The sequence below is a fragment of the Lacerta agilis genome, chromosome 16 (genome assembly GCF_009819535.1).
Source record: "Lacerta agilis isolate rLacAgi1 chromosome 16, rLacAgi1.pri, whole genome shotgun sequence".
NCBI lineage: Eukaryota > Metazoa > Chordata > Lepidosauria > Squamata > Lacertidae > Lacerta > Lacerta agilis.
In genome coordinates, this window is record NC_046327.1 from 5573671 (window position 1) to 5601433 (window position 27763).

Genomic DNA, 27763 nt, shown 5'->3' on the forward strand with positions numbered 1-27763 from the left:
ACGATAAAATTAAAATGCCCGTCTTGTTTCACGTGGAAAATAGGATCCTTAATATTTCCATAAAATAAAATATATAAATAAAATAAAAATGCCCACCTTATTTCATGTGGAAAATAGGATCCTTTAGATTTGCATAAAATAAAATATATAATGTAATATAATGTAATGTAATATAAATAAAATAAAAATGCCCACCTTATTTCATGTGGAAAATAGGATCCTTTAGATTTCAGTAATAAAGAATATATAAACATAATAAAATAAAATAAAAATATTCATCTTATTTCATGTGGAAAATTGGATCCTTTAGATTTCTATAAAATAAAATATGTAATATAATTTATAATATAATATAATATAAATAAAATAAAAATGTCTTGTTTCATGTGGAAAATAGGATCCTTTATATTTCCATAAAATAAAATATATAAATAAAATAAAAATGCCCACTTTATTTCATGTGGAAAATAGGATCCTTTAGATTTGCATAAAATAAAATATATAATGTAATATAATATAATGTAATATAAATAAAATAAAAATGCCCACCTTATTTCATGTGGAAAATAGGATCCTTTAGATTTCAGTAATAAAGAATATATAAACATAATAAAATAAAATAAAAATATTCATCTTATTTCATGTGGAAAATTGGATCCTTTAGATTTCTATAAAATAAAATGAAAAATACCCGCCCTACCCATATATCACATGCTCCCATGTTGCAAGCTCCTGCAATACTGCTTAATGTTGCAGCCCAGGTTGGTTAGGACTTCCAGCCCAAAGTCTTCAGGTTATGTCAAAATTCAACCTACGCTCGACTCAGATTTCACAGAATCATAGTGTTGGAAGGGACACCTAAGGGTCATCCAGTCCAACCCCCTGCAATGCAGTAACCTCAACCGAAGCACCCAGGGGACAGATGGCCATCCAACCTCTGCTTAGAAACCTCCAAGGAAAGAGAGTCCACAACCTTCCTAAAATATCACTCATTTCTATATATAGGGTGCCTACATTCTGCATGGACTGGTTGCGTGGCAACATGTGCAGATGGCTTGAGATACCTATTAGGTCCATAAATTACCATATAGCATATATTCCAACCAACAACAACAACAACAAAAACAGCGACAAGACAGCTGGACATATACAGAGGGCCTTCTCGGTGGTGGCGCCCGCCATGTGGAACGCTCTCCCATCAGATGTCAAGGCAATAAGCAACTATCTTTTAAAAGACATCTGAAGGCAGTCCTGTTTAGGGAAGTTTTTAATGTTTGATGTTTTATCGTGTTTTTAATATAACTGCCCAGAGTGGCTGGGGAAACCCAGCCAGAAGGGCAGGGTATAGATAATTTATTATTATTATTATTATTATTATTATTATTATTATTATTATTATTATTATTATTATTATTTAAAGGGCCCCATTACCTTCAGTAGCTTAGGGCCTCATCAAACCTAAATCCGGCCCCGTGTGGGGCTGATGTGCTGCTTGCAGGTTTCTCATAGGCATCTGGTTGGCTCCTGTGAGAAGAGCAAAACTATACTTATGTGCTCTGGCCGTTCTCAGGACAACTCATCTGCAAAGTCTCAGCCTATATGGCTCTTTTGCCAATGAATTCTTTGCACGTTGCAGGAAAATATATCCTTCAAACCCCACCCTCCCACTTGTCTTCTTCACCTTTCTACTTGGATACAAGTTTTTACTTTTCAAATACAGGTGGGTAGCCGTGTTGGTCTGCCATAGTCGAAACAAAATAGAAAATTCTTTCCAGTAGCACCTTAGAGACCAACTGAGTTTGTTCTTGGTATGAGCTTTCGTGTGCATGCACACGAAATCTCATACCAAGAACAAACTCAGTTGGTCTCTAAGGTGCTACTGGAAAGAATTTTCTATTTTACTTTTCAAAGACATTCTTTACACAGCTCAAAGTGCATGTTTATTCTTATCTGAGCTATTTCAGTTCCAGACACGTTTTATTAATTTTTTTTAAAAGGACTGTGTTGTCCCCTTGGTTCTGCACACTTTAGCAGCAGTGTTTGAATACGGTCAGAACCAAGTGACATTATTCAGGGAAACAAAATGTTAATTTGTCCAGACCGAAGCTTATTATCCTTACATATTTAGCCAAGTTTGGAAATGCATCAAAGGAGAAAGTGATGGGGGGACTTTTACAACATTAGCAGACTCCAACTTTGGTTATCGAGTGAGGTGTTGCTATCAGAAGGGGGAATTCCCCAGAATAACATTTAACGTAGCTTGTTTGAATTTCCCAAAATAAAACGGTACGTTCTGATCTCAAAATACTTATTTGCATATTTAGTATTGCAGCTGTAATTTCTAACTGAACAAGGACAAAAAAAAAGGATAAGCGCATGAGCTGCATGAGTCTGATAAGGAACTAAGGAATGATGTTGACATTTAGGTGTAAGGGATTAGACTTTAGAATGAACATCTCATCAATATGAATGAGACAGCTCAAACTCGGCTGCATTATTAGTGCACTCTGGCTGGCTGCAGATAACATTGCACTTCCTTCAGCATTGGGAAGGTTATCGCCGAATCCCAAGAAAGATAAAACCATATATATTCCAAAGGAACATTTTACAGAGGGTCAAAAAAAAAAGAAAAGCCCGCACCACACACCAGAAAACTCAAAGTACATGTTTCCTGGCATACTAGAAATTCTCAGATCAAGTGTTAAAAAAGAAAATCTATGTGAAAATTAAAAACTCTTGCATTATTCTGTTCCACAAGAAATCAGGACCATGTTAGGCAGCAGTGCCTCACAATCTAAAAGCTGGAACAATTGAGTGTAGATACTATAACTTAAAATGCTGTGGTTGTACACTGATGTGCTATCTTTTAAAATATGACATGAAAAACAAAGCTAAGATAGCTTGTTCTTAAACTGCCTCGGGTCAATCAAGGTTGCTTTGTTGATTTCTGTTGGTGTTTAATTCCAAACACTCAAAAGCTACTGCAGACCAACTCTCATGCATTGCAGCTTTGAAGGATAACAAATTCCGTATCAGTGCAAAAAAAGATTTTATTTAGGTTTTTTTCACTTAATGTCCAGATAGTTAACCCACAGTATTTCTTCTCTCCATTGTTGTAAAATATGAAAAAGTTTATCTTCAGCATAGCCATAGACTCTCAAGTGCTTTTTTTAAAAAAAACAAAACGGTTAGAGCAAGTTAAGGACCAACCTACAGCATTCGTTTACCTTAGCCGGTTCTGATACAGAGGAATATTTCTTAATTTGAGAATCAACCCCCAGAGACTTAGCTAACTGTACAGCATCTGAATCACCACTGATCAATGTCCCAAGAGCCACAAGTAGTCTAAAGATAGCTTCGAGGTCTTGCACAATTTCCATGACTGTGCTGATCACTGATAAGCACTGAGCCTTCCCCTCAATGTTATTAATTTTATGTAAACAGACAGCGTAGTTCAGAGCCAGAGTGGCTAATGCAATGTGAATGTTCTTATTGCTGCTTATTTTCAGCTCTATGGCCTGTGACATTATCAAGTCCCCCTGTGACATCATGAGCTTCTGGCCAACTGGGTGGATAAAACAGTTGCACAAAATTCTAAGGGCCAGCATCTGGTTGGCTTGCTTTCCTCCGGGGTTCAGGAATTGGATCAGGTGGCTGCTGAACTGTTGGCCATCCTTCTCGCTGCAGAAGCTTTCGTTCACGCTGGGATGCCTGATGGATAGCCGAAGAATATCGAGCGCTGGAAAGACAATGTCTAGGAACATAGGGAAAACAAGTGACCTTGTTATATATACTTTGAAATGTTGCAGAGCTTTCAGCAGGTCTGTTGTAATAACCCCTATGGCAAAGGTTCATCTAGCCCAGGGTTTCTTAAAGGGGTCGATACTTGACCCCCTTAGGGGTGTAAGGACTGGGCAGGGGGTAAATAAAGACCTGGGGTGGAAACGCCCAGACTCTGAGGTCCACCTGCGAGGGCCTTCTGGCCGTTTCCACTCTGCGACAAGTGAGGTTACAGGGAACCAGGCAAAGGGCCTTCTCAGTGGTGGCACCCACCCTGTGGAACGCCCTCCCGTCAGATGTCAAGGAAATAAACGACTATCTGACTTTTAGAAGACATCTGAAAGCAGTCCTGCTTAGGGAAGTTTTTAATGTTTAATGTCTTACTGTGTTGGAAGCTGCCCAGAGTGACTGGGGCAACCCAGTCAAGATAGGTGGCATATAATAAAAATAATTATTATTATTATTAATGTCGTATAGCAGGGGTGTCCAACAGGTCGATCGGGATCGACTGGGGCTCGTTTTCCTTTGGGGTGGCATAAGAGCATCCAGCCCTGCCCCCTCCTCCATTTTTGCACGATCGCTGGAACGGAAGACGGAGTTTTCACTGCGAGACAGATTGTTTTCCTAGAGATCTTTTGGTGAGCAACTTTTCCCCTTTACTCAATTTTGACATTTTCCTCTCTAAAACTTTGACACGAACTCCCCAAAAAGGGGGTAGATCACTGCCATTTTTTTTATTCTGCGAGTAGATCGCAGTCTCTTGGGAGTTGGACGCCCCTGACGTATGGTAAAAATAATATTTGTGAACTCTGAAATAAAGGGCATTAAGGAAGTAGAGAGCGCACCTCCCTGGCCAGTGAGGAATTTCTGTGCAAGACAATCGCATCTAACATGGTGGTTCAGTTCTGAGGGTTCTGCCTATACATAAAAATCATCTATACGCAAAACTTGGAAACAGAGAGCTTAAAAGCTCTTGCCTCTCAGGAAATCCCAAGAGGACCAGGCTCAAAAAAGAGATTTTAAGCTCTCTACCTTGCCTGCATTTAACTTGCACAATTTCAACCAGCTTTTGTCTTCAACCATGTAAGGTTGAAATCACAGAAGTTAAATGTGTGTAAGAGGCCATGGTAAAGGTAAAGGTAAAGGTAAAGGGACCCCTAACCGTTAGGTCGAGTCGTGTCCGACTCTGGGGTTGCGGCGCTCATCTCGCATTACTGGCCGAGGAAGCCGGTGTACAGCTTCCGGGCCATGTGGCCAGCATGACAAAGCCGCTTCTGGCGAACCAGAGCAGCACATGGAAATGCCGTTTACCTTCCTGCCAAAGCGGTACCTATTTATCTACTTGCACTTTGACATGCTTTCGAACTGCTAGGTGGGCAGGAGCTGGGACCGAGCAACGGGAGCTCACCCCGTCGCAGGGATTCGAACCGCCGACCTTCTGATCAGCAAGCCCTAGGCTCTGTGGTTTAACCCACAGCGCCACCATGTAAAATACATGGCAGTGTATTTTAAAAAGACGATTCCACAATACAACGGTATTCTCAGACCGTGCTGCTGTACGAACAGAGAAGCAGGCTAAACAACAAAGAACACGGTGACTCAAGACTCACAAAACCTACAGCCCAATATTCACATGCTTGTTAAAAGCCCATTAGGCCCATCCATCTCATTAGAGAAGATTTTTTTTTTAATGTTGTCATTATTTTCACTTGTTTTACTTCCTTTAAAAAAAACAAAAACAACATTTTATCAATTGCCATTACTGGGAATCAAAATTAATAAATAATTACATATTGATTATTTCTAAAAGTTTTTCATTTATATTCCTAAGAATTTGGGTTGGGGCTGATGACAATTTTATGAACTCAGCAGTTTGGGAACTGATCTAGCCTGAATTACATCTCTTTATTTTAGGGAAATAATGGAATCCTTAGCATATTTATGTAACTCAGACAACTGAATCTTTGCTATTAAAATAAGCTGGTTTGCGGGGGGGGGGTTAATATTGAATACTCTTAAGATTAAACTTGGTACACGGGTGGCGCTGTGGTCTAAACCACTGAGCCTAGGGCTTGCTGATCGGAAGGTTGGTGGTTCAAATCCCCACGGCGGGGTGAGTTCCCATTTTTCAGTCCCAGTTCCTGCCAACCTAGCAGTTCGAAAGCACATCAAAGTGCAAGTAGATAAATAGGTACCGCTCCAGTGGGAAGGTAAACGGCGTTTCCATGCACTGCTCTGGTTTTGCCAGAAGCGGCTTAGACATGCTGGCCACATGACCCGGAAGCTGTATGCCGGCTCCCTCGGCCAGTAAAGTGAGATGAGCGCCGCAACCCCAGAGTCATTCGCGACTGGACTGAATTGTGAGGGGTCCTTTACCTTTACCTTTAAGATTAAACTTTAGAACTTTAATCGACAAAATCTTCACCCTATGGGCAATGGAACAGCATCCTATCAGTCACTATTATGTTAAAATGAAAATTACCAATACAAAGAAATAAAATTATTTGTGGTATAAAAACTGGTGTATCTAAAGAGATGTGAAATAAGGTGAACATTTTTCGAACTGCTATCTACCCATCTAATTTGCTGAACCTACTAGATGTCCCCAACAAGAATTTCATACCATTTGGCCAGTTAATTGCCTTCCACAAAGTTTGCAGTTGCCGTGCTGTGGGTGCTTCAGAGGAGGTGTTGCATGTTATAGAGAGCATCTTCTCTAGAAGACCTAAATCATCTTCAGTTAACTGCTGTTCAGCAGGGGCAGTTCTGTTAAGTTCTTTCAGTTTTCCTGTGAGACAAATGGGAGATATTTTGAAATGCTCTACTTGACCCTCTTCACGTTATGTTTTATGAAAACGAATACAAAAATGAATTCTCGATTCAGTTAAATTCTAACGCTGCCTGTCAGCATATTTCATGTCCCCAATGATAAAACAATTTTGCTTCATCTCAAATGTGCTCCAAAACCTGATTTGCGTTATGCATAAGCAGTGTGCTCTCTAGGATTTGCACAGGAGATAGTTCCATGGCATTGCTTCTCAATTGTTTTATGTTCCTTTCACCACACAAATGTTAAGATGTTTAAGTGAGAGTTTGGAAAGAGTTGTAGAATGAAAGGGAATGTATGAAACATGTGATCTGAAGTCCAAAACAATTTAAGATTTAAACCTCAAATCATGAGACAGAGGCTGCAGTCCCAAGGTGTACTTACCAGGAAGAAAGCACCACTAAATTCAGTGTAAAGTACTCCCAAGTAAACCTACTGAAGTTTAGTGTGGAAGATGAGAACCAGATGTTTACAATAAATTCAAGAGCATTTGTAATTGCTTTGAGCTTCTGAAAATGAAAATATAGCCCAAATGGGGGAGAGAGAGAGCGCATGAGCAGCATGTCGAAGTTCTCATTTTCAGACCCTCCAGGATGAAGAGATTCGCACAAGACACCCAGGAGAGCCACTGCTCGGCAGAGGAGACACTGCTGGCATAGACAGACAGCCTGACTTGGTATAAGTCTGCTTGGTGTGTACCTCATTCTTGAGACTTTTAAGTCTCTGCCCTATGGATGCTTCCTATAAGGAATCCCAGCCTGCGCTTAATTTTGAACTCTGAAAATCGTGAAAGATGATAGGCTCACTAGGTAAAGGTAAAGGGACCCCTGACCATTAGGTTCAGTCGTGTCCGACTCTGGGATTGCGGCACTCATCTTGCATTACTGGCCAAGGGAGCCGATGTTTGTCCGCACAGTTTTTCCGGGTCATGTGGCCAGCATGACTAAGCCGCTTCTGGCGAACCACAGCGGCACACGGAAACGCCCTTTACCTTCCCGCCGGAGTGGTACCTATTTATCTATTTGCACTTTGACGTGCTTTCAATCTGCTAGGTGGGCAGGAGCTGGGACCGAGCAACGGGAGCTCACCCCGTCGCAGGGATTCGAACCGCCGACCTTCTGATCAGCAAGCCCTAGGCTCTGTGGTTTAACCCACAGCGCCACCCACGCAACTGGTGCCCAAGACAGCACTGTTTGCCTTATAAAAAATAAACATTAAACTAGGTTTCAGTTTTCGGGTTCCAGAACAGTGACCCAACTTATGTGGCAGAGGAGCAGGTAAGTACCCCTTCACTACATGCCTGAAAGAACATGCAATGTGTGGGGGGGGGCAGTTGTACAAGTTGATTGGCACCAGCAGTGTTGTGGCGCCAGCTGGCACCTGGGTGCCCCATGTGCCAGGTGGGGTGTGGAGGGTGAACAGAACTTACCGTGCCAGCGGGACTGCGCACAAGGAGGAGCCCAGCCAGACGAAACGGCCATTGGTGGACAAATCCCCCCCCCAAAAAAAGCTGGCCAGGCGGCCATTCAGCGAGGGGGTCGTGGCGGCAAGGCCGGGCTCTGGGGCCCAGAAACCCCCGGCGGCAGGCAGGTGGGTTGGGGATCCCTGCACTGGGGCGCCTGGCTAGCACCGTCTTAAAATCGTGGGGCTGGGGCCCCCTGCCTCCCTCCCCCCCCCCCCGCTATGCCCCTAAATGGCACAAATTGAGGATGACATGTATAACTGCACACCTCGCGTTATATGAACCACACAGTGGAGAAGAGAACCCGCAGAACCCATGGCAGATTGCTGCATGAGTTTGGTGTCGGCAGCAGGCTCAGGTTACGCTAGCATCTCGGATGATTTCAGGAGTCTATTCCAATATCCTTGCAAGACATTAATCACGTAATACAAATCAATAAGCTTGAAACTAACCTTCCTTTTTAATGGCTTAAGAACAAAAAAAGGTTTGTACTGTACAGCTTTGCACAAAAGTCCATTTGCCACAAAAGCAGATCCACTGATTATGTTGCTGCTCATTGCTTGCACCCCTTGTCATCTATTCCAGCTGCATAGAAAGGGGAAAGTAGGCAGTGCTTTTAATGCTCCCAGCTATCCAGGGAGGACTGCGGTCAACTGAATGCCAGAGGGGCAAAACGGCAAGTACATTCGATAGATTTAGCAATTGCTCCTGTCCTTACGGCGTATCAAAATATTCACTTCTTCTCAACCGGGGGAGATAAGCAATGCTGGGAAGAGCATGACCTGCAATATTTCTAATTCACAAGAAGCAAGTGGCTGCTTTATTAGATTAAAAACACAAATCTTTTTTGTAATCCAACCTTCCTGTGTTTTATTTCTCAGACGCAAAACCAGGCTGAAAATAATTTCAGGGGAGTAAAATAAAACGTTTTACGGGACTGACATGTTTGAAGGATAATTGCTCACCCCAGTCGTCATTTAACAAATGCACTCACCCATTATTTGTGTAGGGTTGGCCTGATCAAAAGCAACAGCTTCCTTCTTTGGAAAATAAATATTTTCAGCTTTAGGTATAGTTAATTTGTAGGCACCCGTCCCTAGAAGGGAGAAATAGATTGTTAGAAACTTAACAGTGTAGCTTTGCACCCTATAGCAGGGAGAAAACATTAGCTTAATTGTCACACATTATGTAGCTATTTAAAAGATTGCTAAACCGTAATTTAAATTATTCCATGTCTACATTTTTAAAATAATAATAATAATAATGCTTTGTTCACTGTGTGGCCTTGACCAAGTAATTTAATCCAAGCCTACCTCAAACACCTCTCTGCACTCCTGGGAGAAAGAGTGGGATAAAATCTAATGAATTAACTCCTACAGAAAAAATGGTTACACAAACAGCACTTCATATCCTGAGCATTTCAGCTTCTTAATTAGCTAACACATTTCAGAGTCTGAAGTGCCCCCAAAATTTAGTTCAAAAGGAGCACAGTATAATTAAATTTATTAACTCCATTTGTGTTTATCCATGCGCTATTCCAAAAGCCAGCTAGCCACATTTCACATCCTTCTTCTGAGAACAGGGATGGAGAATCTTTGGTAAAAAATAAAAAATAAAGTTTTTATTAAAGATTTTCTTGTGTAACAGACAAATAAAGGCATAGAATAGTGTGTCTCCACTTTCAATTCACACAAGTCTTTTTCACAGTTCGTTTGCATTTGGTATGAGACACTGTTGTCATTTGTGGTTCGGGGAAGAAAGAGAGTTGAGTTTATCTAGGCTTTCTTGCCTTTTTCAATAGCTTCTCGTCTAAGATTGTTGCAGCTTCACGGCAAAAAGGGAGGAAAAGAGCTTTCCGAGGCAAAAGACAGACAGGTGAAAAACTCTGGGAGTCTTAGCGATACGACAACAGTTTCGAGGAGGGAAGATTTTAGCATTGGTCACCTGTGAGATTTTTGAAAGCTCTCTTGGGTTGAATAAAATTAACAGCTCAAAACAGATCTGATAGAAAAAAATTCCCTGGAGTCTTAATTTACTTACTACGTTTTTAATCTCACCCTTCCTCCAAGGAGCTTAGGGTGGTATCCATGGTTTTCCTTCTTCTCCATTTGGCCTCTCCTGTTTTATCCCAAACAACGGATGCTTCACTCGCCGCTGCCCCAAACACACACCTCTAGGCTGCTCACCCCATCTCTCCTTTCCTTGCCCTACCTCACCTTACTTCCACCCCAACTTTCCCTTTATCTGCATTTCTGCCGTCTAAACTGCAACCAACTTATTCACAAGCACGTGCGTTCTCTTCACTAGCCTCTCTCTAAGCCTGGAGAGAAAGTGCGGTCAGCTATTAGAACAATGTGCTTGGTTTCTCTAGTTAGAAGCAACACAAAGACAGCTTAGCTGGAGTGAAGTGGCAACAAGATGGTGGGCATGGGATTTTGTTATTGGGGGGGGGCAGATGCAAGTGACCAGCACGGAGCTTTGGAATAAGTTTTCACAATTGTGAGACGGACGATTTACTTACCTGTAAATGGATCGGCTCCACTTGCAGGAGCTGCAGGGTCAGATGCTGATCCTGGGACGTAGCGACCCGTACCTAGAGAAAAACAGGAACAAAATTGCATTCACATTGCTTAAACATTCACAGTATGAAATGTTTGGGTTTTAATAATAATTACAAAAAAAACCAACAGCAACAGCAAGCCCACACTCCATTTTTGTGGGTCCCATACTTGGATCCCAACATCTTTCCTCCACACCACTGGGTTCTACATGGTTTTTACTTCTATTATTTCAAATGTGAAACTTGAAAAATTAGAATATCGTGGAAAGGTTCATTTCTTTCAGTAATTCAACTTAAAAGGTGAAACTAATATAAGAGATAGACTCATGACACGCAAAGTGAATTATGTCAAGCCTTTATTTGTTATAATTGTGATGACTGTGGCGTACAGCTGATGAGAACCCCAAATTAACAATTTCAACTTTGGGGTTTTCATCAGCTGTGCGCCATAATCATCACAATTATAACAAGCAAAGGCTTGACATATCTCGCTTTGCATGCCATGAGTCCATCTCATATATTAAACTCCAGTAGCTAATGAAAACAATTGTTTACATAAATGGACTTTTCCACAATATTCTAATTTTTTGAGTTTCACCTGTACATTGTTTTCCTAGAGAAAGTGCATGGGATTGTAGCCTTAGGTTTCCTGTGTGAGAGAGCCCAGGACTGAGTCTCGTAGGAATCATGATCTTCTAACCCAGGCTTCCTCGAAACTCGGCCCTCCAGATGTTTTTGGCCTACAACTCCCATGATCCCTAGCTAGCAGGACCAGTAGTCAGGGATGATGGGAGTTGTAGTCTCAAAACATCTGGAGGGCTGAGTTTGAGGAAGCCTCACTAACCCTTTGGCAATTATTACATGCAAGCGCAATTCATGTCTCAACTTCTATTCTGAACCTCAAATTCAGTCTTGAAGACTGTTAAGCAGCTAGCTCCTAGCTCATCCACCACGGTTGCCTTAGCGCCCAGATGTATAGAATCATAGAATCATAGAGTTGGAAGAGACCATAAGGGCCATCCAGTCCAACCCCCTGCCAAGCAGGAAACACCATCAGAGCATTCCTGACAGATGGCTGTCAAGCCTCCGCTTAAAGACCTCCAAAGAAGGAGACTCCACCACACTCCTTGGCAGCAAATTCCACTGTCGGACAGCTCTTACTGTCAGGAAGTTCTTCCTAATGTTTAGGTGGAATCTTCTTTCTTGTAGTTTGAATCCATTGCCCCGTGTCCGCTTCTCTGGAGCAGCAGAAAACAACCTTTCACCCTCCTCTAGATGACATCCTTTTATATATTTGAACATGGCTATCATATCACCCCTTAACCTTCTCTTCTCCAGGCTAAACATACCCAGCTCCCTAAGCCGTTCCTCATAAGGCATCGTTTCCAGGCCTTTGACCATTTTGGTTGCCCTCCTCTGGACACGTTCCAGCTTGTCAGTATCCTTCTTGAACTGTGGTGCCCAGAACTGGACACAGTATTCCAGGTGAGGTCTGACCAGGGCGGAATACAGTGGTACTATTACTTCCCTTGATCTAGATACTATACTCCTATTGATGCAGCCCAGAATTGCATTGGCTTTTTTAGCTGCTGCATCACACTGTTGACTCATGTCAAGTTTATGGTCTACCAAGACTCCTAGATCCTTTTCACATGTACTGCTCTCAAGCCAGGTGTCACCCATCCTGTATTTGTGCCTTTCATTTTTTTTGCCCATGTGTAGTACTTTACATTTATCCCTGTTAAAGTTCATCTTGTTTGCTTTGGCCCAGTTCTCTAATCTGTTAAGGTCATTTTGAATTGTGATCCTGTCCTCAGGGGTATTAGCCACCCCTCCCAATTTGGTGTCATATGGTCGCCATTGAAACCAAAGCCCTTGATTTACTTGCCAAGGAAGTGCCTTGCCAAGTGCGATCATTTCCTCCCTGGGATGCAAAGTTTTGTGAAACTGCTCTACAACACTCATACTCATCTGAATCAATCAGTACCAAATGATCATTCGTTCAGGACACACCTGTAAAAAAATGTTTTTTTGGGGGGGGGGAGCCAAGCTACAAGAAGTTTCTGGTCCAAAGAAGCCTTTGCTTCTAGAAATGTGGTGCTTTTTCTGTATAACAAGGGCTGAACATTCTAGGGCTCCCCGGGCGAAGACTAGATCACCCTTCCAACTCTACAATTCTATGATTCTAAGGCACATTTTTTTTTAAATAAAACAAAACACTACTGAGCCAACATCACAGCTTTGTTCCCTGCCTCCTCCATCCGGAATTCCAATCAGCTCCATTTGCCCACACCAACTGTAAACCCAAAACTTTACACCCATGCCCCCAGAAGAAAAAACTCTGCCATCTTTGACACAGTTACCTGTAAATGGATCTGCACCTGGAAGCCCTTCCCTGGACTCTGAGGAAGAACCTGGAACATAGCGGCCACCGCCTATGAAAAGATAAACCGAAGAAAAGAATGCAGTTGTGATCCGATGCACTCTGTTATTAAAACATGGAGGGGAAACACCCCATTAACTTCGCTCCTTAATGAAGTGCCCATACTTTTAAGAACACTCCACTTCATCCGCTGCAAACAGAAAGGCAAATTATTATCCCGAGCAACAAAGATGCTAGGTTGGCCTCAACTAGGGCCAGGGCCTTCTCAGTATTGGCCCTGACTTGGTGGAACAGTCTATCACAAGAGACCAGGGCCCTGCGGGATTTGGCATCTTTCTGCAGGGCCTGCAAGACGGAGCTGTTCCACCTGGCCTTTGGGTTGGTTTCTGTTTGATATTTATGCTTCATTCTTTTATGGGTGGGCTATTTGAAAATGAGACTGCAGTTTTAATATTGAATTTTAAATTTGTATTTTAATCTGTTATTTTAAATTGATTGTGTTTATGTTTTTGCTGTGATTTTAATTAGTGTTAGCCGCCCTGAGCCCGGTTCTTGGCTGGGAAGGGCGGGGTATAAATAAAAATTTATTGTTGTTGTTGTTGTTGTTGTTGTTGTTGTTGTTGTTGTTGTTATTTATTAAATTTATATACCGCCCGCAGGTCACTGGGCAGTTCTCAAGATAAAATTACAATATAAAAACACAAAATACATAATAAGTATTCCACAGTATGCCCAGGGGCAAAAGAACTCGGGCACGCTATTCACTTATGTGCGAGAAGGCAGAGGGCCTTCTCGGTAGTGGCACCAACCCTGTGGAATGCCCTCCCAGCAGATGTCAAGGCAATAAGCAACTACTTTACTTTTAAAAGACAACTGAAGGCGGCCCTGTTTAGGGAAGTTTTTAATGCTTGATGCTGTATTGTTTTTAATATTTGGTTGAAAACCGCCTAGAGTGGCTGGGGAAACCCAGCCAGATGGGCGGGGTATAAATTATTATTATTATAATAATTGTCAGGGGGCTGCCCTCGCCGGAAGGCAAGGAGTTGCCAGGGCTTTATCGGTGTCGCAAGCCCCCGCCTCAGCTGCTGAGCAATTCATCTTCATCCAGTGAGGAAGGCAGTGATCCCTCTAGTGGGGAAGGGAGAGATGGGAGCAGGAAGTAGGAGTCAGGGCTCTGACAGGGAAAGAGAGCCCTCGCACCAAGCAGAGGCTGGAGGGGAGGCACCTCTTCCGTCTCCCCACTTGCGCAGGGGGGAAAGACGCAGAGGGGGTAGGCGGGGGCTCCGCTTCCCGCGCCTTTTATGCTGGGCAAAGAACCGGAAGGGGCCATTCCCGGACTCTGCCGAAGGATGAGCTGGACGTCTTTTTATTAGCTGCACTGTATATATTTGCACAATAAAGAAACCTGGTTTCAGAAGCCTCGGAGTCAGCCTGGTTACTCACGAGCAGCCACTGAAAACCTTACAATAATTATTTAAGAAGCAGCGAGGTAGCAAATCAAGGGCAGCTTGGAGCTCTCTGTTACCTGTGAAAGGATCTGAAAATTCCGCATTCGTGGGTGCCAGCGTTTGCCCTTTGGTGTTATCTATTATGAATTTGGCCACCTGGTCCAGGAACATTGGGTTTAGATCATTCTTCTGCAAGAAGTTGTATGCCGTCAGCCAGGGATCATCACTGATGTTGTAGGGCAGCTTGTGAGACGGCCCGCCTTCATTCACATCAATAGTAAAAACATAGTCGTATTCCTTTTTTAAGGAAAGGGAAACGGCGAGAGTTATTTATTCTTATACGTACCATCCCAGTGCACACAGCCAACAATAGGTTGGGCTGCCAGGGTTTAATTACTGAACATTAGGGATGAAAAATTACTTACCCTTCCTTCAAATAAAACCTTTCCCGATGTCTGCTGTGTGGCTCCTGATGAACCGACAACATCCCCGATTTTCATCCACCTCCCTTCACCAGCGCTCCACTGATAAGCTTCAACTTTTCCATCACTTTTAATAAGTCTCGTTTGTCCGTCTCTTGTACCTTAAAACACAGAGAGGGGGAAATAAGCTGCGTGCCTGGAGAGAATGGTTTTAGGTCAGGGGTCGGCAAGGTTTTTGTGGCTTGGGCCGGTTCACAGTCCCACAGACACTGCGGTGGGCCAGAGTGTGTGTGTGTATATGCGCGCACGCATGCGCAAACGCTATTTCCAGTGCTCCTTCCGGCGCATAGGAGGCGTGCACAGCTTCCCATTGGCAGCAGGAGCTTGGGGGGGGATGCATGTTTGCCAGATAAATTTAAAATTATACCTGGTTCATCCAAATGCTCTCTCCCAGGAAGCTCATCAACACTGATGTCCCCTAAATCACCAGTTTTAGGATCAATTTTTGCTTGAGAAAGTTCGTTTTCAAAAGCCTGAATCTCCTCCAGATTTGCTGTGCGCTCCAAAGACTCAGTGAACACTCTGATAATGCCATCACTGAAAGAGGAAAAATAATCATTTCGTTATCCAGGAAAGCGTTCCCCTGCCCCCGCACATCCTATTTCCTTTCTTACTGCTGTCCCCGTCCCCACCCCTCTCTAAGAAAGAAATCCAGATTGCTGAGCAGCCTTTATATCATAAAACTTATGCCTCATCTTCAAACCGATCTTCCCCAGGAAGCAAGGTAATTATTTTAGAATAATCCAGTGAAATGCAGCAAGTTGAGGACCAACTTCAAACTTGTGCGGTCTACATTTTTTTAACCCTAGCGTTCATTTCAGTCACTTATCAGCTACAAAACAAGATCGCACAGCCAAACTGTACTCAAGGTTAAGGCATAAATGATCTATGTTAACCGATACCGAGTATATAGTCTTGGTCAGGGGTCAGCAAACTTTTTCAGCAGGGGGCTGGTCCACTTTTCCTCAGACCTTATGGGGGGCTTGACTATATTTTTTTGCAGGAGGGGGGAATGAATGAATTCCTATGCTCCACAAATACTCCAGAGATGCATTTTAAATAAAAGCACACATTTGTGGGTAGTTTTCGAGTACAGTGTACCCCGTGTTACGCACGCGATCCAGAACAGATCGCGCTACGTAACACGGGCGTGCTTAACATGAACGCCTCCCCCCCCCAAAAAAAAACGGAAGTTTGTGTGTTTTTGCACTTCTGCGCATATGCAAAGTGCACAGAACACTTCTGCGCACCCACGCACTCCAGGGAGAACTTCCGGGTCGCGGAGGTCCGTAAGTCGAACGTACGCAACATGGAGTGTGCACAACTTGAGGTATGACTGTATATGCTTTCTTTGGGTTGGTGCACAATATTCCTGTGTGTTTTGTTTGCATACGTTACAAAATATATATATATAAATAAATAAAGATTTAACAACAACTGCTATGTACCGTCTACCAGAAATTGGCCAGGGATCCACTGGTGAACTATGGCCAAACTTCTGCCAGTTCCCAAAAAATATCCTTAAAACTCTGCTTTGTTCAACAATCTCCTTTGGATGCAATGCTATATCATAGCTTAGCATTACAAGAATATACGGTATATCAGGTTCGCACATTCCCCTCCTTATGCCTCTACTGCACTCCTCTAGGAGGAGTTCAGAACCTTTTGCTTCCATTTTCCATGCTAACTTGTTATGATAAACGAACCCTTACAAACTGGGTTCAATGTTTACTGAAAAGTCAGCTTCAAACCACAGCATAGGAAACTGGCTGGTTTCAATTAATCATAGAGTTTAGCCACAGTTTATAGTTCAGACACACTGAACTGTGGTCAATCTAAAAATGGAAGCAGAATCTTCCATTTCCTCTCTGGCTCCGCTCCAGGGAAGAGCAAGGAAGTGTGTGAGCGTGAGGCCAGATCATTCCTTCTCACGGCACAAAAAATATCTACTCGGCCTGCCTTCAGCATTGTGCCTATTTATCTTGACAAACAGATGTTAGGAAGCCGGAATCTGAATACCTTGCTCCAACGACAAGGTCCCCGTTGTCCAACACACAACAACACCAGATGGATTGAGCTGGAAGTCTGATTGTCTGTGTGCATTCCCCCTTTCTCCAGATCCTGAGCGATCGATCTTCGCTAGTAGTAATAAAATCTAAAATAATGCAACGTGCCATTCATTAGATTGAGAAAGACGCAAATGTAAAGTTAGCTTTCTCTACATCCGTGACTCGAATTATGATCGTACAAGCACATTTACACATTACACAAACATAGCAATATGTTATAAACTAGCTATAAAATAGTTCTATTGCAGCTTTTGGCTTATAGAAACATAACTTGGAAGGGACCCTGAGGGTCATCTAGTCCAACCCCCTGCAATGCAGGAATCTCAACATGCTGTCCCCCATCCAGTTTGAAACCTTACCATACCCTACTCAGCTTTGCTAACTCGCTAGCCGTTTTATAGCTGCGCCACTAGTTTTCGCTGTTCCGTTGCAAGCCAATGGCTTGCATTTCAAGATTTACCTGTGCAACTGAAAGCACTTCAGCTCACAGCCAGATGTGATTGCATGTGCAAATCCCTTCCCCTGGCAGCAGCACTTGTGCCTCAAAAAGACCTCTCTTGTCTTAAGAGCACCTTTGGATCAAATCCATCACTTTGAAATAGGGGTAGGAAAAAACAAGGAGTCAAAGCCACTTGCCAATCAAACCACTCCATGCTTAGCTATAACAGAGGGTTATCGTTATAGTTTATCAGGTTGCAAAGAAGCTGAAGAAATCTGTTATTTGTGGTTGTGCATAGCACTGACATCCTTTGACAGCCTCTTCAGCCGTCCATTGCAGGAATTTTCAAACTACGTTTAGGGAAATCTGGGGGTTCCTTGGAATCCTAGGTTTCCTTAGCTGCCAGGTTTTACAAGAACTAAGCAAGCCTGGTTAGCTCTGCACGTATACTGAGTGAACCTTAGATTGCAAGCCAAAACCCTAGATTGCAAAACCCTAGATTGCAAGCCAGAACAGGGGTACTGTGGCAGATAAATTAATGTGGAGTCTCCTATGGAAGGGAGTTTGAAAACCATTACTCTAGTGCCAGTCAAAGAAATATAACTTACTCAGTTCTAAATCTACTTTTAATTAGAAGGCACAATCCTTTTTATAGTGTGTCTTTAAAAAAAAAAAGTATGTCTTGAGGACAGTTTCTTACCTTTACTTTGCGGGAAGACCGATATACAGTATATATAATTGGTGTGGCCATAGTAAACCTCGAGACACTCTCCCGATACCTGCCACTTCCGAATGCTGGCGTCGTTTGCACAAGAAAGAAACTCCGTCTCGCTTAAAATGGCTAAGCCCCTAACACAGTCTTCATGTCCTTTATGAAAGGAAAGATAGATAAAACGTTAAGTCTCACTGAGAGCCCCTCCCCATCTTATTGAAAGGTGATATTCTCTAGCCATGAAATGTTTTATAAAACCATGTTCTCATGTGGTGTATTGAAAAGTAGATCTCACTTTAAAATTACTAGTAGCAAGACATGTGGTCAGGAACAGGGTCTTGCTTCCCCCTAGTCAGTGAGATCGTCTCAAATATAGACCCTCTGTGTGAGTATCATTTGTGTAATTGTAGCCCCAGACTCATGACCACTACTTGAGTTCCCTCTCAACGACAGGAAGCTACGGCTGGCACATAACAAGATGGCTCAGCTTCTGTCCAAGCACAGGCTGTTGGGAAACCTTAGACTGGTGGTTCAACAGGGAGCATTATGGAAAAAACTAAAAGGCACTGTACCCTGTTCAAAGCATAAGAGCATGAAAAGGAATCTTTAGTGACACTGCTTACAGCACAGGACTGTCCTTTCATCAAAGGCATTTTAATAGATTGCTTTCCTAAATTTCTTACACGTAAGGGCGGTCAAAGATTTTTCAGAGGTTAATCATCCACTTTTTTAACTGATCTGTTTACATGTCAGTGGGACTACATACACACAGAGCCTGAATACAAGTATTGAACTACTGAAGGGAACGCAAGGTACATTGTTAAAGGAAAGGCAAACTTTTGCACTATCCTTGCAAAAACTCAGAAGCCATTGGCTCTGTCACTTTGCTGTTTCAAGACATCATCACTGCTGTGCCTGACACATGGCACCTCCAAAGAAAAATTACTATTATCAGTTTTCTGCTTATGAGCAAAAAGAACCCCCCCCAAAAAAAAATGGACATGCTCGGTGTGTTAGCTTTGTACTTTGACCTGAGCTAAGTGTTCAGTTCCAAAAACTGCTCCAGCCAAGTGTCAACAGTTGGCTCTGCCAAGTTTCATTTCTTTATCCCAGCCTAAGTTTCTGTTATTTGGCCACGCATTAAGTTTCATTTCTTCTTCAATGAAAGTACTCTAAATAGCTCCTGGCTCCTATCGTGCGAATGGCTTGGCCCAAGTGATCTACATAACAAGAGGTAGCAGCTCCCATTTCCAGACCTTTTCACGGTGAAGAGGCAGTGGAAACTCATAGATGGGACAACCCTCTATAGTTCATAAATGCTTTGGAATGCCTTGACAGGTATATCTAAAAATTCTATCCACACACCCCTAATGCCATATTCAGATAGCTATTGTGTCAATAGCAAAAATCAGCCATAAAATAAAACCCACAAAGTCTCCAACAGAGGCCCTACTTTGCAACCACAGATTTACAGTAAACCATAAGAGCCACGCAGAAAAGTGGGGGAGGTATTCCATATGCTTTTAAAGATTGCAAGTGACGAGGCCCGGCCAATTTCATAAGCAAAATAATTCCACAACTGTGAGGCCACCACTGGGAAGGCTCACCATTTTAATTGCCCTCCATTTACTAGCCTTTATTACATAAAGTTAGTGAACTTGCAATTTTCTCTTCCTGTTAAGCTTTCAAGATAAAGAACCACACTAATTTCTAAAAATGGGGTGGGGAAGAAGAAAGAACCCTCAAAACCCAAATCCTAGTATAAAACTCAGACTTCTTTAATTCTCCAGGTGTGGAGGCATATTGCTAAGTTGTGTGTATACACAGAAAGTGTTTTAGCCAAGTAAGGTAAAAGTAAAGGGACCCTTGACTATTAGGTCCAGTCACGGACGACTCTGGGGTTGCGGCGTTCATCTCACTTTATTGGCTGAGGGAGCCGGCATACAGCTTCCGGGTCATGTGGCCAGCATAACTAAGCCGCTTCTGGCGAACCAGAGCAGTGCACGGAAATGCAGTTTACCTTCCCGCCAGAGCGGTACCTATTTATCTACTTGCACTCTGACGTGCTTTCGAACTGCTAGATTGGCAGGAGCAGGGACCGAGCAACGGGAGCTCACCCCGTCGCAGGGATTCGAACCGCCGACCTTCTGATTGGCAAGCCCTAGGCTCTGTGGTTTAACCCACAGTGCCACCAAGCACCTACCAGTAAAAGTTCTCTCGCATCGACCTGCCTTCCACAGCTTAATAGTTTTGTCAGCCGAACCAGTCAACATTAATCCTTGTTCAGGTAATATCTTCACAGCCCATACTGCTGCAGTGTGGCCCTATAAAGAAGAACAACATGAATGCTGACGGAGACAATCTACATTTTCTGAAGTTCAAATAATCAAGATCTGCTGGTAATGTACCTGTAGTGTCATCATGCATTTGTCATTCAACCAGACTTTGGCTGTCGTATCCCAAGAACCACTAAGCAGGGTGCCAAACTTCCCAGATGAGAGGCTGCAAACTAGAACAGAAGATTAAATAAACATCGTCAAAATCCACATTGAATCTACTCCCCGATTTGCGTGAGCGTTGCGTTCCGGGACATTGTGCGCTTGTGTGAAACTGAATCACCCCGTTCCTCCCTTTCAGTGACGTCTTTTATGATGTTTCTGGGTCACTTCCAAGTTCAGCGGTTTGCGCACGCGTGCCACTGTGCGCGTACCAGTCGCGACTAAAACAAGGGTTGTGTGTAGCGGAGGGAGAAAAGGTGTTCTGATGTGCTGGCAAAGCAAAGCTACAGGTTTTGGTCTATTTTCAGACAATATGCCGTAGCAAATTTCACTAACTGTCAGGATCGTGCGGAAGCCTCCCACGAGTAAATGCACTTGCTAGGCTGGCTGTGTACGAGTAGGATTTATTATGTACGTATTTACAAGCCGGAGCTCAGTTCTCACGCATCCGATCCATCGCTCTCAGTTGCCAGCAGTGCCAGCTTACGGGACCGCCTCCAACAGAGTAGTCTGGGTAAAACGACACGCCTACGCTGCTCTCGTCCTTCGCCCCATTGGCTCTCTGTCCTCCACCTGACTGTCTTCCTTTAACCCTTTCTCCTCCCTCCCTCCTTGTTCCTGCCTACTGCTTTCCACAGCCTCTTGGACGCTCCTCTCTCCCCACTCTCCCTTCTCCAAACCACTTTCTGACTGTCCCGTGACACTAACCTAATTTTCATCCTTGGAAATACATGAGGTGATGAGAAGCTACCACAAACAACTGGTACTTTTGACTGAAAAATAGCTACACAAGTAAGGTTCTGTCTTCTCAGCTGTTGACAGATTGTGGGAAATATTTTTCTGCCTTGGTGACACTATCATCGGTCTCTCTTATTCCTTCATTAAACCTACTTCCAAGCCATATCTCCTACCTCCAGGCCCATTTCCCTAGAGAACCTCTAAGATGCTAAGATTGGAGGAGTGCTAAAGAAACACCTCTTTGCCCTCACTTTTGACACTTGAGAGGTATATTTCTAGAACTCACCTTATTTCTATAATTTCAAGGCTTTTTAAACTGTTTTTAATATCGTGCAATATTTCCTTTTACTATTAATATTGTATTTTAATTATTGCAACCTGCCCTGGGACCACAGAGTGATAGGCAAGTAATAAATAGTAATAGTAATAGTAATAATGATGATGATGATGATGATGTAACATTTCTAAAGGTCATAATGTTTCAGAAAATAATGCTAACATCTGCTCATGATAAAACTTTACAAATCAAGTTATTTCTTAGAACACATAAAGCCAAGCGACTTTGAGTTGTTAACATTCCAAAAGCGGTATGCTGAAAATAAAATTTAAAAATCTGTGTATTCTTACCAGTGTTTTTATGACCCTTAAGGACATACAGTGGTGCAGAGTTGTCCAAAGCAAAAATGCAAATGATGTTGTCATTACCGCCGGTGGCAATTAATCCACGTGGATAAAGCTCGCTCGGAGGGATGACACACACGCAAGAAACGAAATTTGAATGGCCGCTCATGCAGTGCACTTCCGTAAATCCTCTGTTGGGACTGGAGACAAAAAAAGAAACCAAAGTTTTTATGTTCCTGTAGTAAGGGAATCCTACCCATTTAAAAAGCCAGGTGAAATCTATCTGGTATCTAAATGCCAATGTACGTTCTAGCCATAGTGCAAATTTCACAGGGTGAGCTCCTGATTTACACCACTATAGCCAATTAGATTTATCATTGATCACATTAACACAAGCAGTGGATTCATGTGCTCCCAACTCCCCATGCATGTCTCCCCCTCTGGCACAGCCAGAAGGCAGAGGTTGGAAGCTTTTATTTCTATTTCTACTAACTGTTGTTTGTTATGTATGAACTCATACAAAGAGGTAGTCAGCTTTTAACTGTATTAAGGAAATGTTGTTGTTGTTGTTGTTGTTGTTGTTGTATTATTACAGTGGTACATCTAGTTGTGGACACGATCCGTTCCGGGGTGCCGTTCGCACCCTGAAAAGCCCGCAATTAGAGCGGCACTTCTGCGCAAGCACAGAGCGCGATAGAGCACTTCTGCGCATGCGCGAAGCACGCAGATCACTTCTGCGCATTCGCGAAGCGCGCAGAACGCATCTGCGCGCGCGGCGAAACCCGGAAGTAAACACTTCCGGGTTTGCTGCATTCGCAAGCCGAAAAGACGCAACATAGAATCATACGAGTTGGAAGAGACCACAAGGGCCATCCAGTCCAACATGAACCTAACGCAACATGAGATATGACTATATTGTTGTTGTTGTTGTTGTTGTTGTTGTTGTTGTTGTTGTTGTTATTATCATTATTATTATTATTATCATTATTATAGCTCTTTTGAACCTGCCAACTTCAAATCATAGTTAATAATTCTGGCTTGTCCAGACAAACTCTAGTTAAGGTCAAGCACATTCACACATAACAATGAACAAGAGAAATCTTCCAATCTGCTCTTCATGCCTGCTGTACCAGAAAAAGGGGGAAGGGAAACCATGAGCAGGAAACTCGCTCACATAACGCAAAACGGTGTTTTAGCATTACATCCAAATAAGCTAGGGTGATTAGGACTTGGCCACGCATTGCTGGCATTTCCAACAACTACATTCCATCAGGGAATAACAGCCAGTGTGGTGTAGTGGTTAAGAGTGGTAGACTCATAATCTGGTGAATTGGGTTCTCATCTCCCCTCCTCCACATGCAGCTGCTGGGTGACCTTGAGCTAGTCACACTTCTCTGAAGTCTCTCAGCCCCACTCACCTCACAGAGTGTTTGTTGTGGGGGAGGTAGGGAGAGGAGAATGTTAGCCGCTTTGAGACTCCTTCGGGTAGTGATAAAGCGGGATATCAAATCCAAACTCTTCTTCTTCTTTTTCCAAACATTTGTTTTTATGCACAACCTCAGTGCCACTTCAAGGTCTCCTCTAAAACATGGCAAGCAATCTAGCTTGATAACATGCATTTGTGATTAAATTCTTCAGAATGTCTTTAGTCTAAAAGACTACCAGTAACCTTGTTTTGACTATAATCATCACGCCTCTGGAAGATTAGTTGTCTTTGTTTCATTTTACTGAAGGCCAGCTTAGGAATCTTTATAATAAAATGGTGTTGCAATTCTGTGCATTCTCGGGGTTTTATCCGGTGGTGACTTTGACCTAGAAGAGCCACTTCTGCTTGCACCTGATTTTTGCCAATTCCTCGTATCCATTAGCTGTTCCTGAGGGTAGGAGAATGGTATAGCACATGGCATAGACTAGGGTTGCATTTGGAAGGAGGAATTGGTAAATCCAATTGTGCTAGCCTAAGTAACTCCACTAATGCAAATCCACCATTATGATACAATCTGTATTTTCATAATTCCCTTTCAAGTTTAAAACAATGAGTGGTACTTTATACATAGGCTCAGACATCATCTATCTCAATTTGTGAACTGGACTTGACATTTTAGGGAGTTTGCTCATGATTTTATGGCCCTGAAGAACATAGTTTGGTGTACATATGTCAGAAAGAACTGTTTCCTCACAGAAAAGTCTAAGAATGGCCTTAACAGTTACGGAGCTACATAAATAGAGTAAGGGGACATTTTATAGTTTACAACAGGCACGTCCAACCGGTAGATCAGTGGGTGTCTGTGGTAGATCACTGGCTCCCCACAAAGAAGCTCAAAATTTTTGCTCCCCTAAAAAAAGCTCAAAATGTTAGCCCCACACCCCCAAAAACTGGGGCTTTCCTTCTCCCTAAAAAAAGATCAATAACCTTGACCAGAACCCCCCAAAAAGGGGGTAGATCACTGCCACTCTGTGAGTAGATCGCAGTCTATTGGGAGCTGGCCACCCCTGGTTTATAATAATTTATGCTAATGACAGCCCCACCAGGCCTTGACTCTTTTTGGTAAGCAAAGGCACTGACAGCCATTGGTATTGTAGTCTGTGATGGGAATTTCTTTCAGTAGCTCTCCTGTATTATAATATTTTTTTAGAAGTTTAGGAATTGTAGCCCTCACAATGCTGTTGCTTGCTGAAGTCTGTATTTGCTCTTCCTTTTGCTCCCTCTTGTAACTCCAAGGTACTTCTCAAGCTGTTCAAGCTACTGAGTGTACAATACTTTTCCTGCCACATCCAGACCCCAGCACTAGAATGTTCCATGACCAGAAGAACCTGATCTTGTCAGTCAAACTGTGGCCCAATAACTCTTGGCACAAGGACAGATAATAAATTAAATGCATGCATGTGCATGATGTGCACACCATGATAAACACATACATATACACCTGCACATTAAGCCTAAACTAAAGATGAAAATCAACAATGCGCTCAAAGTGACCTAAGCTCAAAGATGTTTTTCACAAACTTATTTTTTTAGCTCGGGATTCACAACAACTGCTCGGGGTTCACAAACCTTGGCTCCCGAACACCTCCGTTTTGGCTCCCGGACACCTAAAGCCCAAAGAGTTTGAAGAGTTTGGATTTGATATCCCGCTTTTCACTACCCGAAGGAGTCTCAAAGCAGCTGCATGTGGAGGAGCGGAGACGCAAACCCAGTTCCCCAGATTACGAGTCTACTGCTCTTAACCACTACACCACACTGGCTCTCAGTGTGTAAATGGTCCAGTTTCCAAAGGTTTTCTGGAAGCTGAACGTCCGCCACGGCTTTCGCTTGAGTGCAACGAACCAGAAGCCGCACCTAGTTATCAAACATTTCAGAAGCCAAGCAGGCTTCCGGAATGGATTATGTTCGACAAAAGATGTTTGACTGTACTCTTAAATATTTCCTTCCAAGTTACCAGGCAAAGTGCTTGTAATGTGGAAGAGTCTATTTTTTTATTTCATTCGTCTAGGCCACTAACCTATGACAAAACGGATATGTGCTTGAAGGGAGACTAGTCTGTGGCACGGCAGGTAACTTGCGATCACCTGACTATTGACACTTGCGACCAAGTGAAGATGTCTGGGACGGCACCTGACATCTCCACCATCTGGAGATGCAACTAATACCACAACCTGTAGAATTCTATCCATTCTATTTTATCGGCACAATCAGAATGAATTTCAGGAACCAAAATGCCTTTTCTGTACAGCCTGAGCAGGAGCAGTTAACAATGTTATAGCTCATTGTTGTCGCTTGTCTTCACTTGCCCCGTTCCACTGCCCTGCTCACAGTTGTGAAGAATATTCCTACGTTATGAACAGTCTGTGTCACCATTAAGAAAGAGAGGTAGGAATAAGCCAGTATATATATGGACTCTCCCTGGATCTTAACCTACTCAAGGTTGTCCTCTGAACTAGCCAGATGTTTAACTGAGAATCAATCGCAGTCAGTCCATCATTTGAAAAATAAGACTTTAGAGCTGTCTTGCCCAAAAATGGCAACTAGATATTCTGTTTTGGTGACTGCATCCTTGGTTTAAGGAGCCTTTTGGCCCCTAGCTTATATATCTGAGCTTCTAACACTACAGGTCACATAAAGAAATAAGGAGTCCATCACTTTAGAAAACCATTTAGATGTTTCAAATCACAAGCTGGCGACTTTCCTAATTTAAACAGTAACTTGTAAACATGTGGCACGATTCACAACTCGGATAACTAGGCGGTCCTAATCCCACTGAAATCAAATGGTCAACCTATCACACCCATCAACAGTGTGATGCAGCAGCAAAAAAGCTAATGCTATTCTAGGCTGCATCAACAGAAGTCATAGTACCATTCCATTCTGCCTTGGCCAGGCCACACCTGGAATACTGTGTCCATTTATGGGGGCACCACGATTTAAGAAGGATGTGTGGAGAGGAGCGCAACCAAGATGATCAAGGGTCTGGCAACCAAGCCTTATGAGGAGCTCTTGAAGGAACTGGGTATGCTTAGTCTGGTAAAGAGGAGACTGAGAGGAGACAGGATAGCCATCTTCAAATATCTCAAGCTTGTTTTCTCCTGCTCTGGAAGGCAAGACTCGAACCCGTGACCTCAAGTTACAAGGAAGGAGATTCCTGACTAAATATCAGGAATAACTTTCTGACAGCAAGAGCTGTTTGACAGTGGAACGGTTTCCCATGGGAGGGAGGTGTTTAAGCAGAGATTGGATGGCCACCTGTCGTGGATGCTTTAGCTGAGATTCCTGCCTAGCAGGGGGTTGGGCTAGATGACCCTTGGGGGTCCCTTCCAACTCTACAATTCCTTGGAGATTTTTAAGCAGAGCTTGGATAGCCACCTGTCATGGATACTTTAGCATCTGAAGGCAGCCCTGTTTAGCCCTGCTTTAATGTATTTTTAATCTTTTGTTGGAAGCCGCCCAGATTATTATTATTATTATTATTATTACTGAGATTCCTGCCTAGCAGGGGGTTGGGCTAGATGACCCTCGGGGGTCCCTTCCAACTCTACGATTCTAACCCACCCGCACCCCGCCATGCCTCCAAACGGAGCCAGCAACCGAGAAATCCTCATTTCAGAGGATATGGAAACGGCAAAGGGAGGGCAAAGGCGGAGCAAAAACCCCCTCAGGGCTCCTTCCTTCCTTCCTTCCTTCCCAGCCTCGCCTTCCAAGACTGACCTGTCGGGCGCCCAGAGCCGCGCCGTCCGGTCCCGGGACACGGAGACGAAGGAGCCGGCGGGGAAGGGAGAGCAGCTGAGGCCCCGCACGTCCAGCTCGTGGCCCACCAAGGAGCAGCGAAGCCGGTAGGTGCCCCCCGCGGCGGCCATCGCGAACAGCCCTCGAGCCCCCTGACACAGCAGCAGCAGCAGCAGCGCCGGCGCCCGCCTCCTCCGCTTCCTCTCGCCCGCCCTCCGCCGGAAGCGCCGTCACTCCGCAGAGCGCCGGAAGAGGCGCGACGCCCAGAAGGCACCGCGGAGGGGGGGTGTGGAAGGGAAGGACTACATTTCCCAGAATGCAAATGGAGGCTTCGGGAGCCCTATAGATAAGAGAACCTGGGCAGCAGGAGAGAAGAGACTACATTTCCCATGATGCAAATGGAGGCTCCGGTAGCCCTTATAGGGGAGAACCTGGGCAGGTGGAGACTACATTTCCCAGAATGCAAATGGAGGGTCAGGTACCAGCCAGGGTGGCGCGTTGGATTTAGTAACACCACCACCCC

At 43.6% G+C, this 27763-nt stretch overlaps 1 protein-coding gene across 3 annotated transcripts; it reads right to left on the minus strand.

Moving 5' to 3' along the window:
• Positions 1-3030: 3030 nt before the first annotated feature.
• PLAA (phospholipase A2 activating protein) lies at positions 3031-27459 on the minus strand. Of its 3 annotated transcripts, XM_033173725.1 has the most exons (14): positions 27223-27459; positions 22026-22219; positions 20571-20671; positions 20366-20486; positions 18151-18318; positions 16962-17097; positions 15310-15479; positions 14886-15043; positions 14538-14757; positions 12993-13064; positions 10591-10662; positions 9064-9165; positions 6404-6568; positions 3031-3754 (listed from the first exon to the last, which is right to left on the minus strand). In XM_033173725.1, exons 1-14 carry the CDS (start codon positions 27369-27371, stop codon positions 3189-3191), a joined length of 2394 nt encoding a protein of 797 aa, XP_033029616.1. In that variant the 5' UTR covers positions 27372-27459; the 3' UTR covers positions 3031-3188. The 3 variants fall into 3 exon arrangements, with proteins under 3 accessions (XP_033029616.1, XP_033029617.1, XP_033029618.1); XM_033173726.1 differs by lacking the exon at positions 10591-10662; XM_033173727.1 differs by lacking the exons at positions 3031-3754; positions 6404-6568 and adding an exon at positions 8476-8654.
• Positions 27460-27763: the final 304 nt, after the last annotated feature.

Excerpts from the sequence above, each read along its gene's own strand:
- PLAA (XM_033173725.1), bottom strand. The coding sequence starts at position 27,371 with ATGGCCGCCGCGGGGGGCACCTACCGGCTTCGCTGCTCCTTGGTGGGC. Across the intron at positions 15,480-16,961 it reads GACCTTGTCGTTGGAGCAAG|TGATGGCATTATCAGAGTGT; the intron begins GTATTCAGATTC and ends TTCCTCTTTCAG. Across the intron at positions 3,755-6,403 it reads GGCAATTAACTGGCCAAATG|ACATTGTCTTTCCAGCGCTC; the intron begins GTATGAAATTCT and ends CTATGTTCCTAG.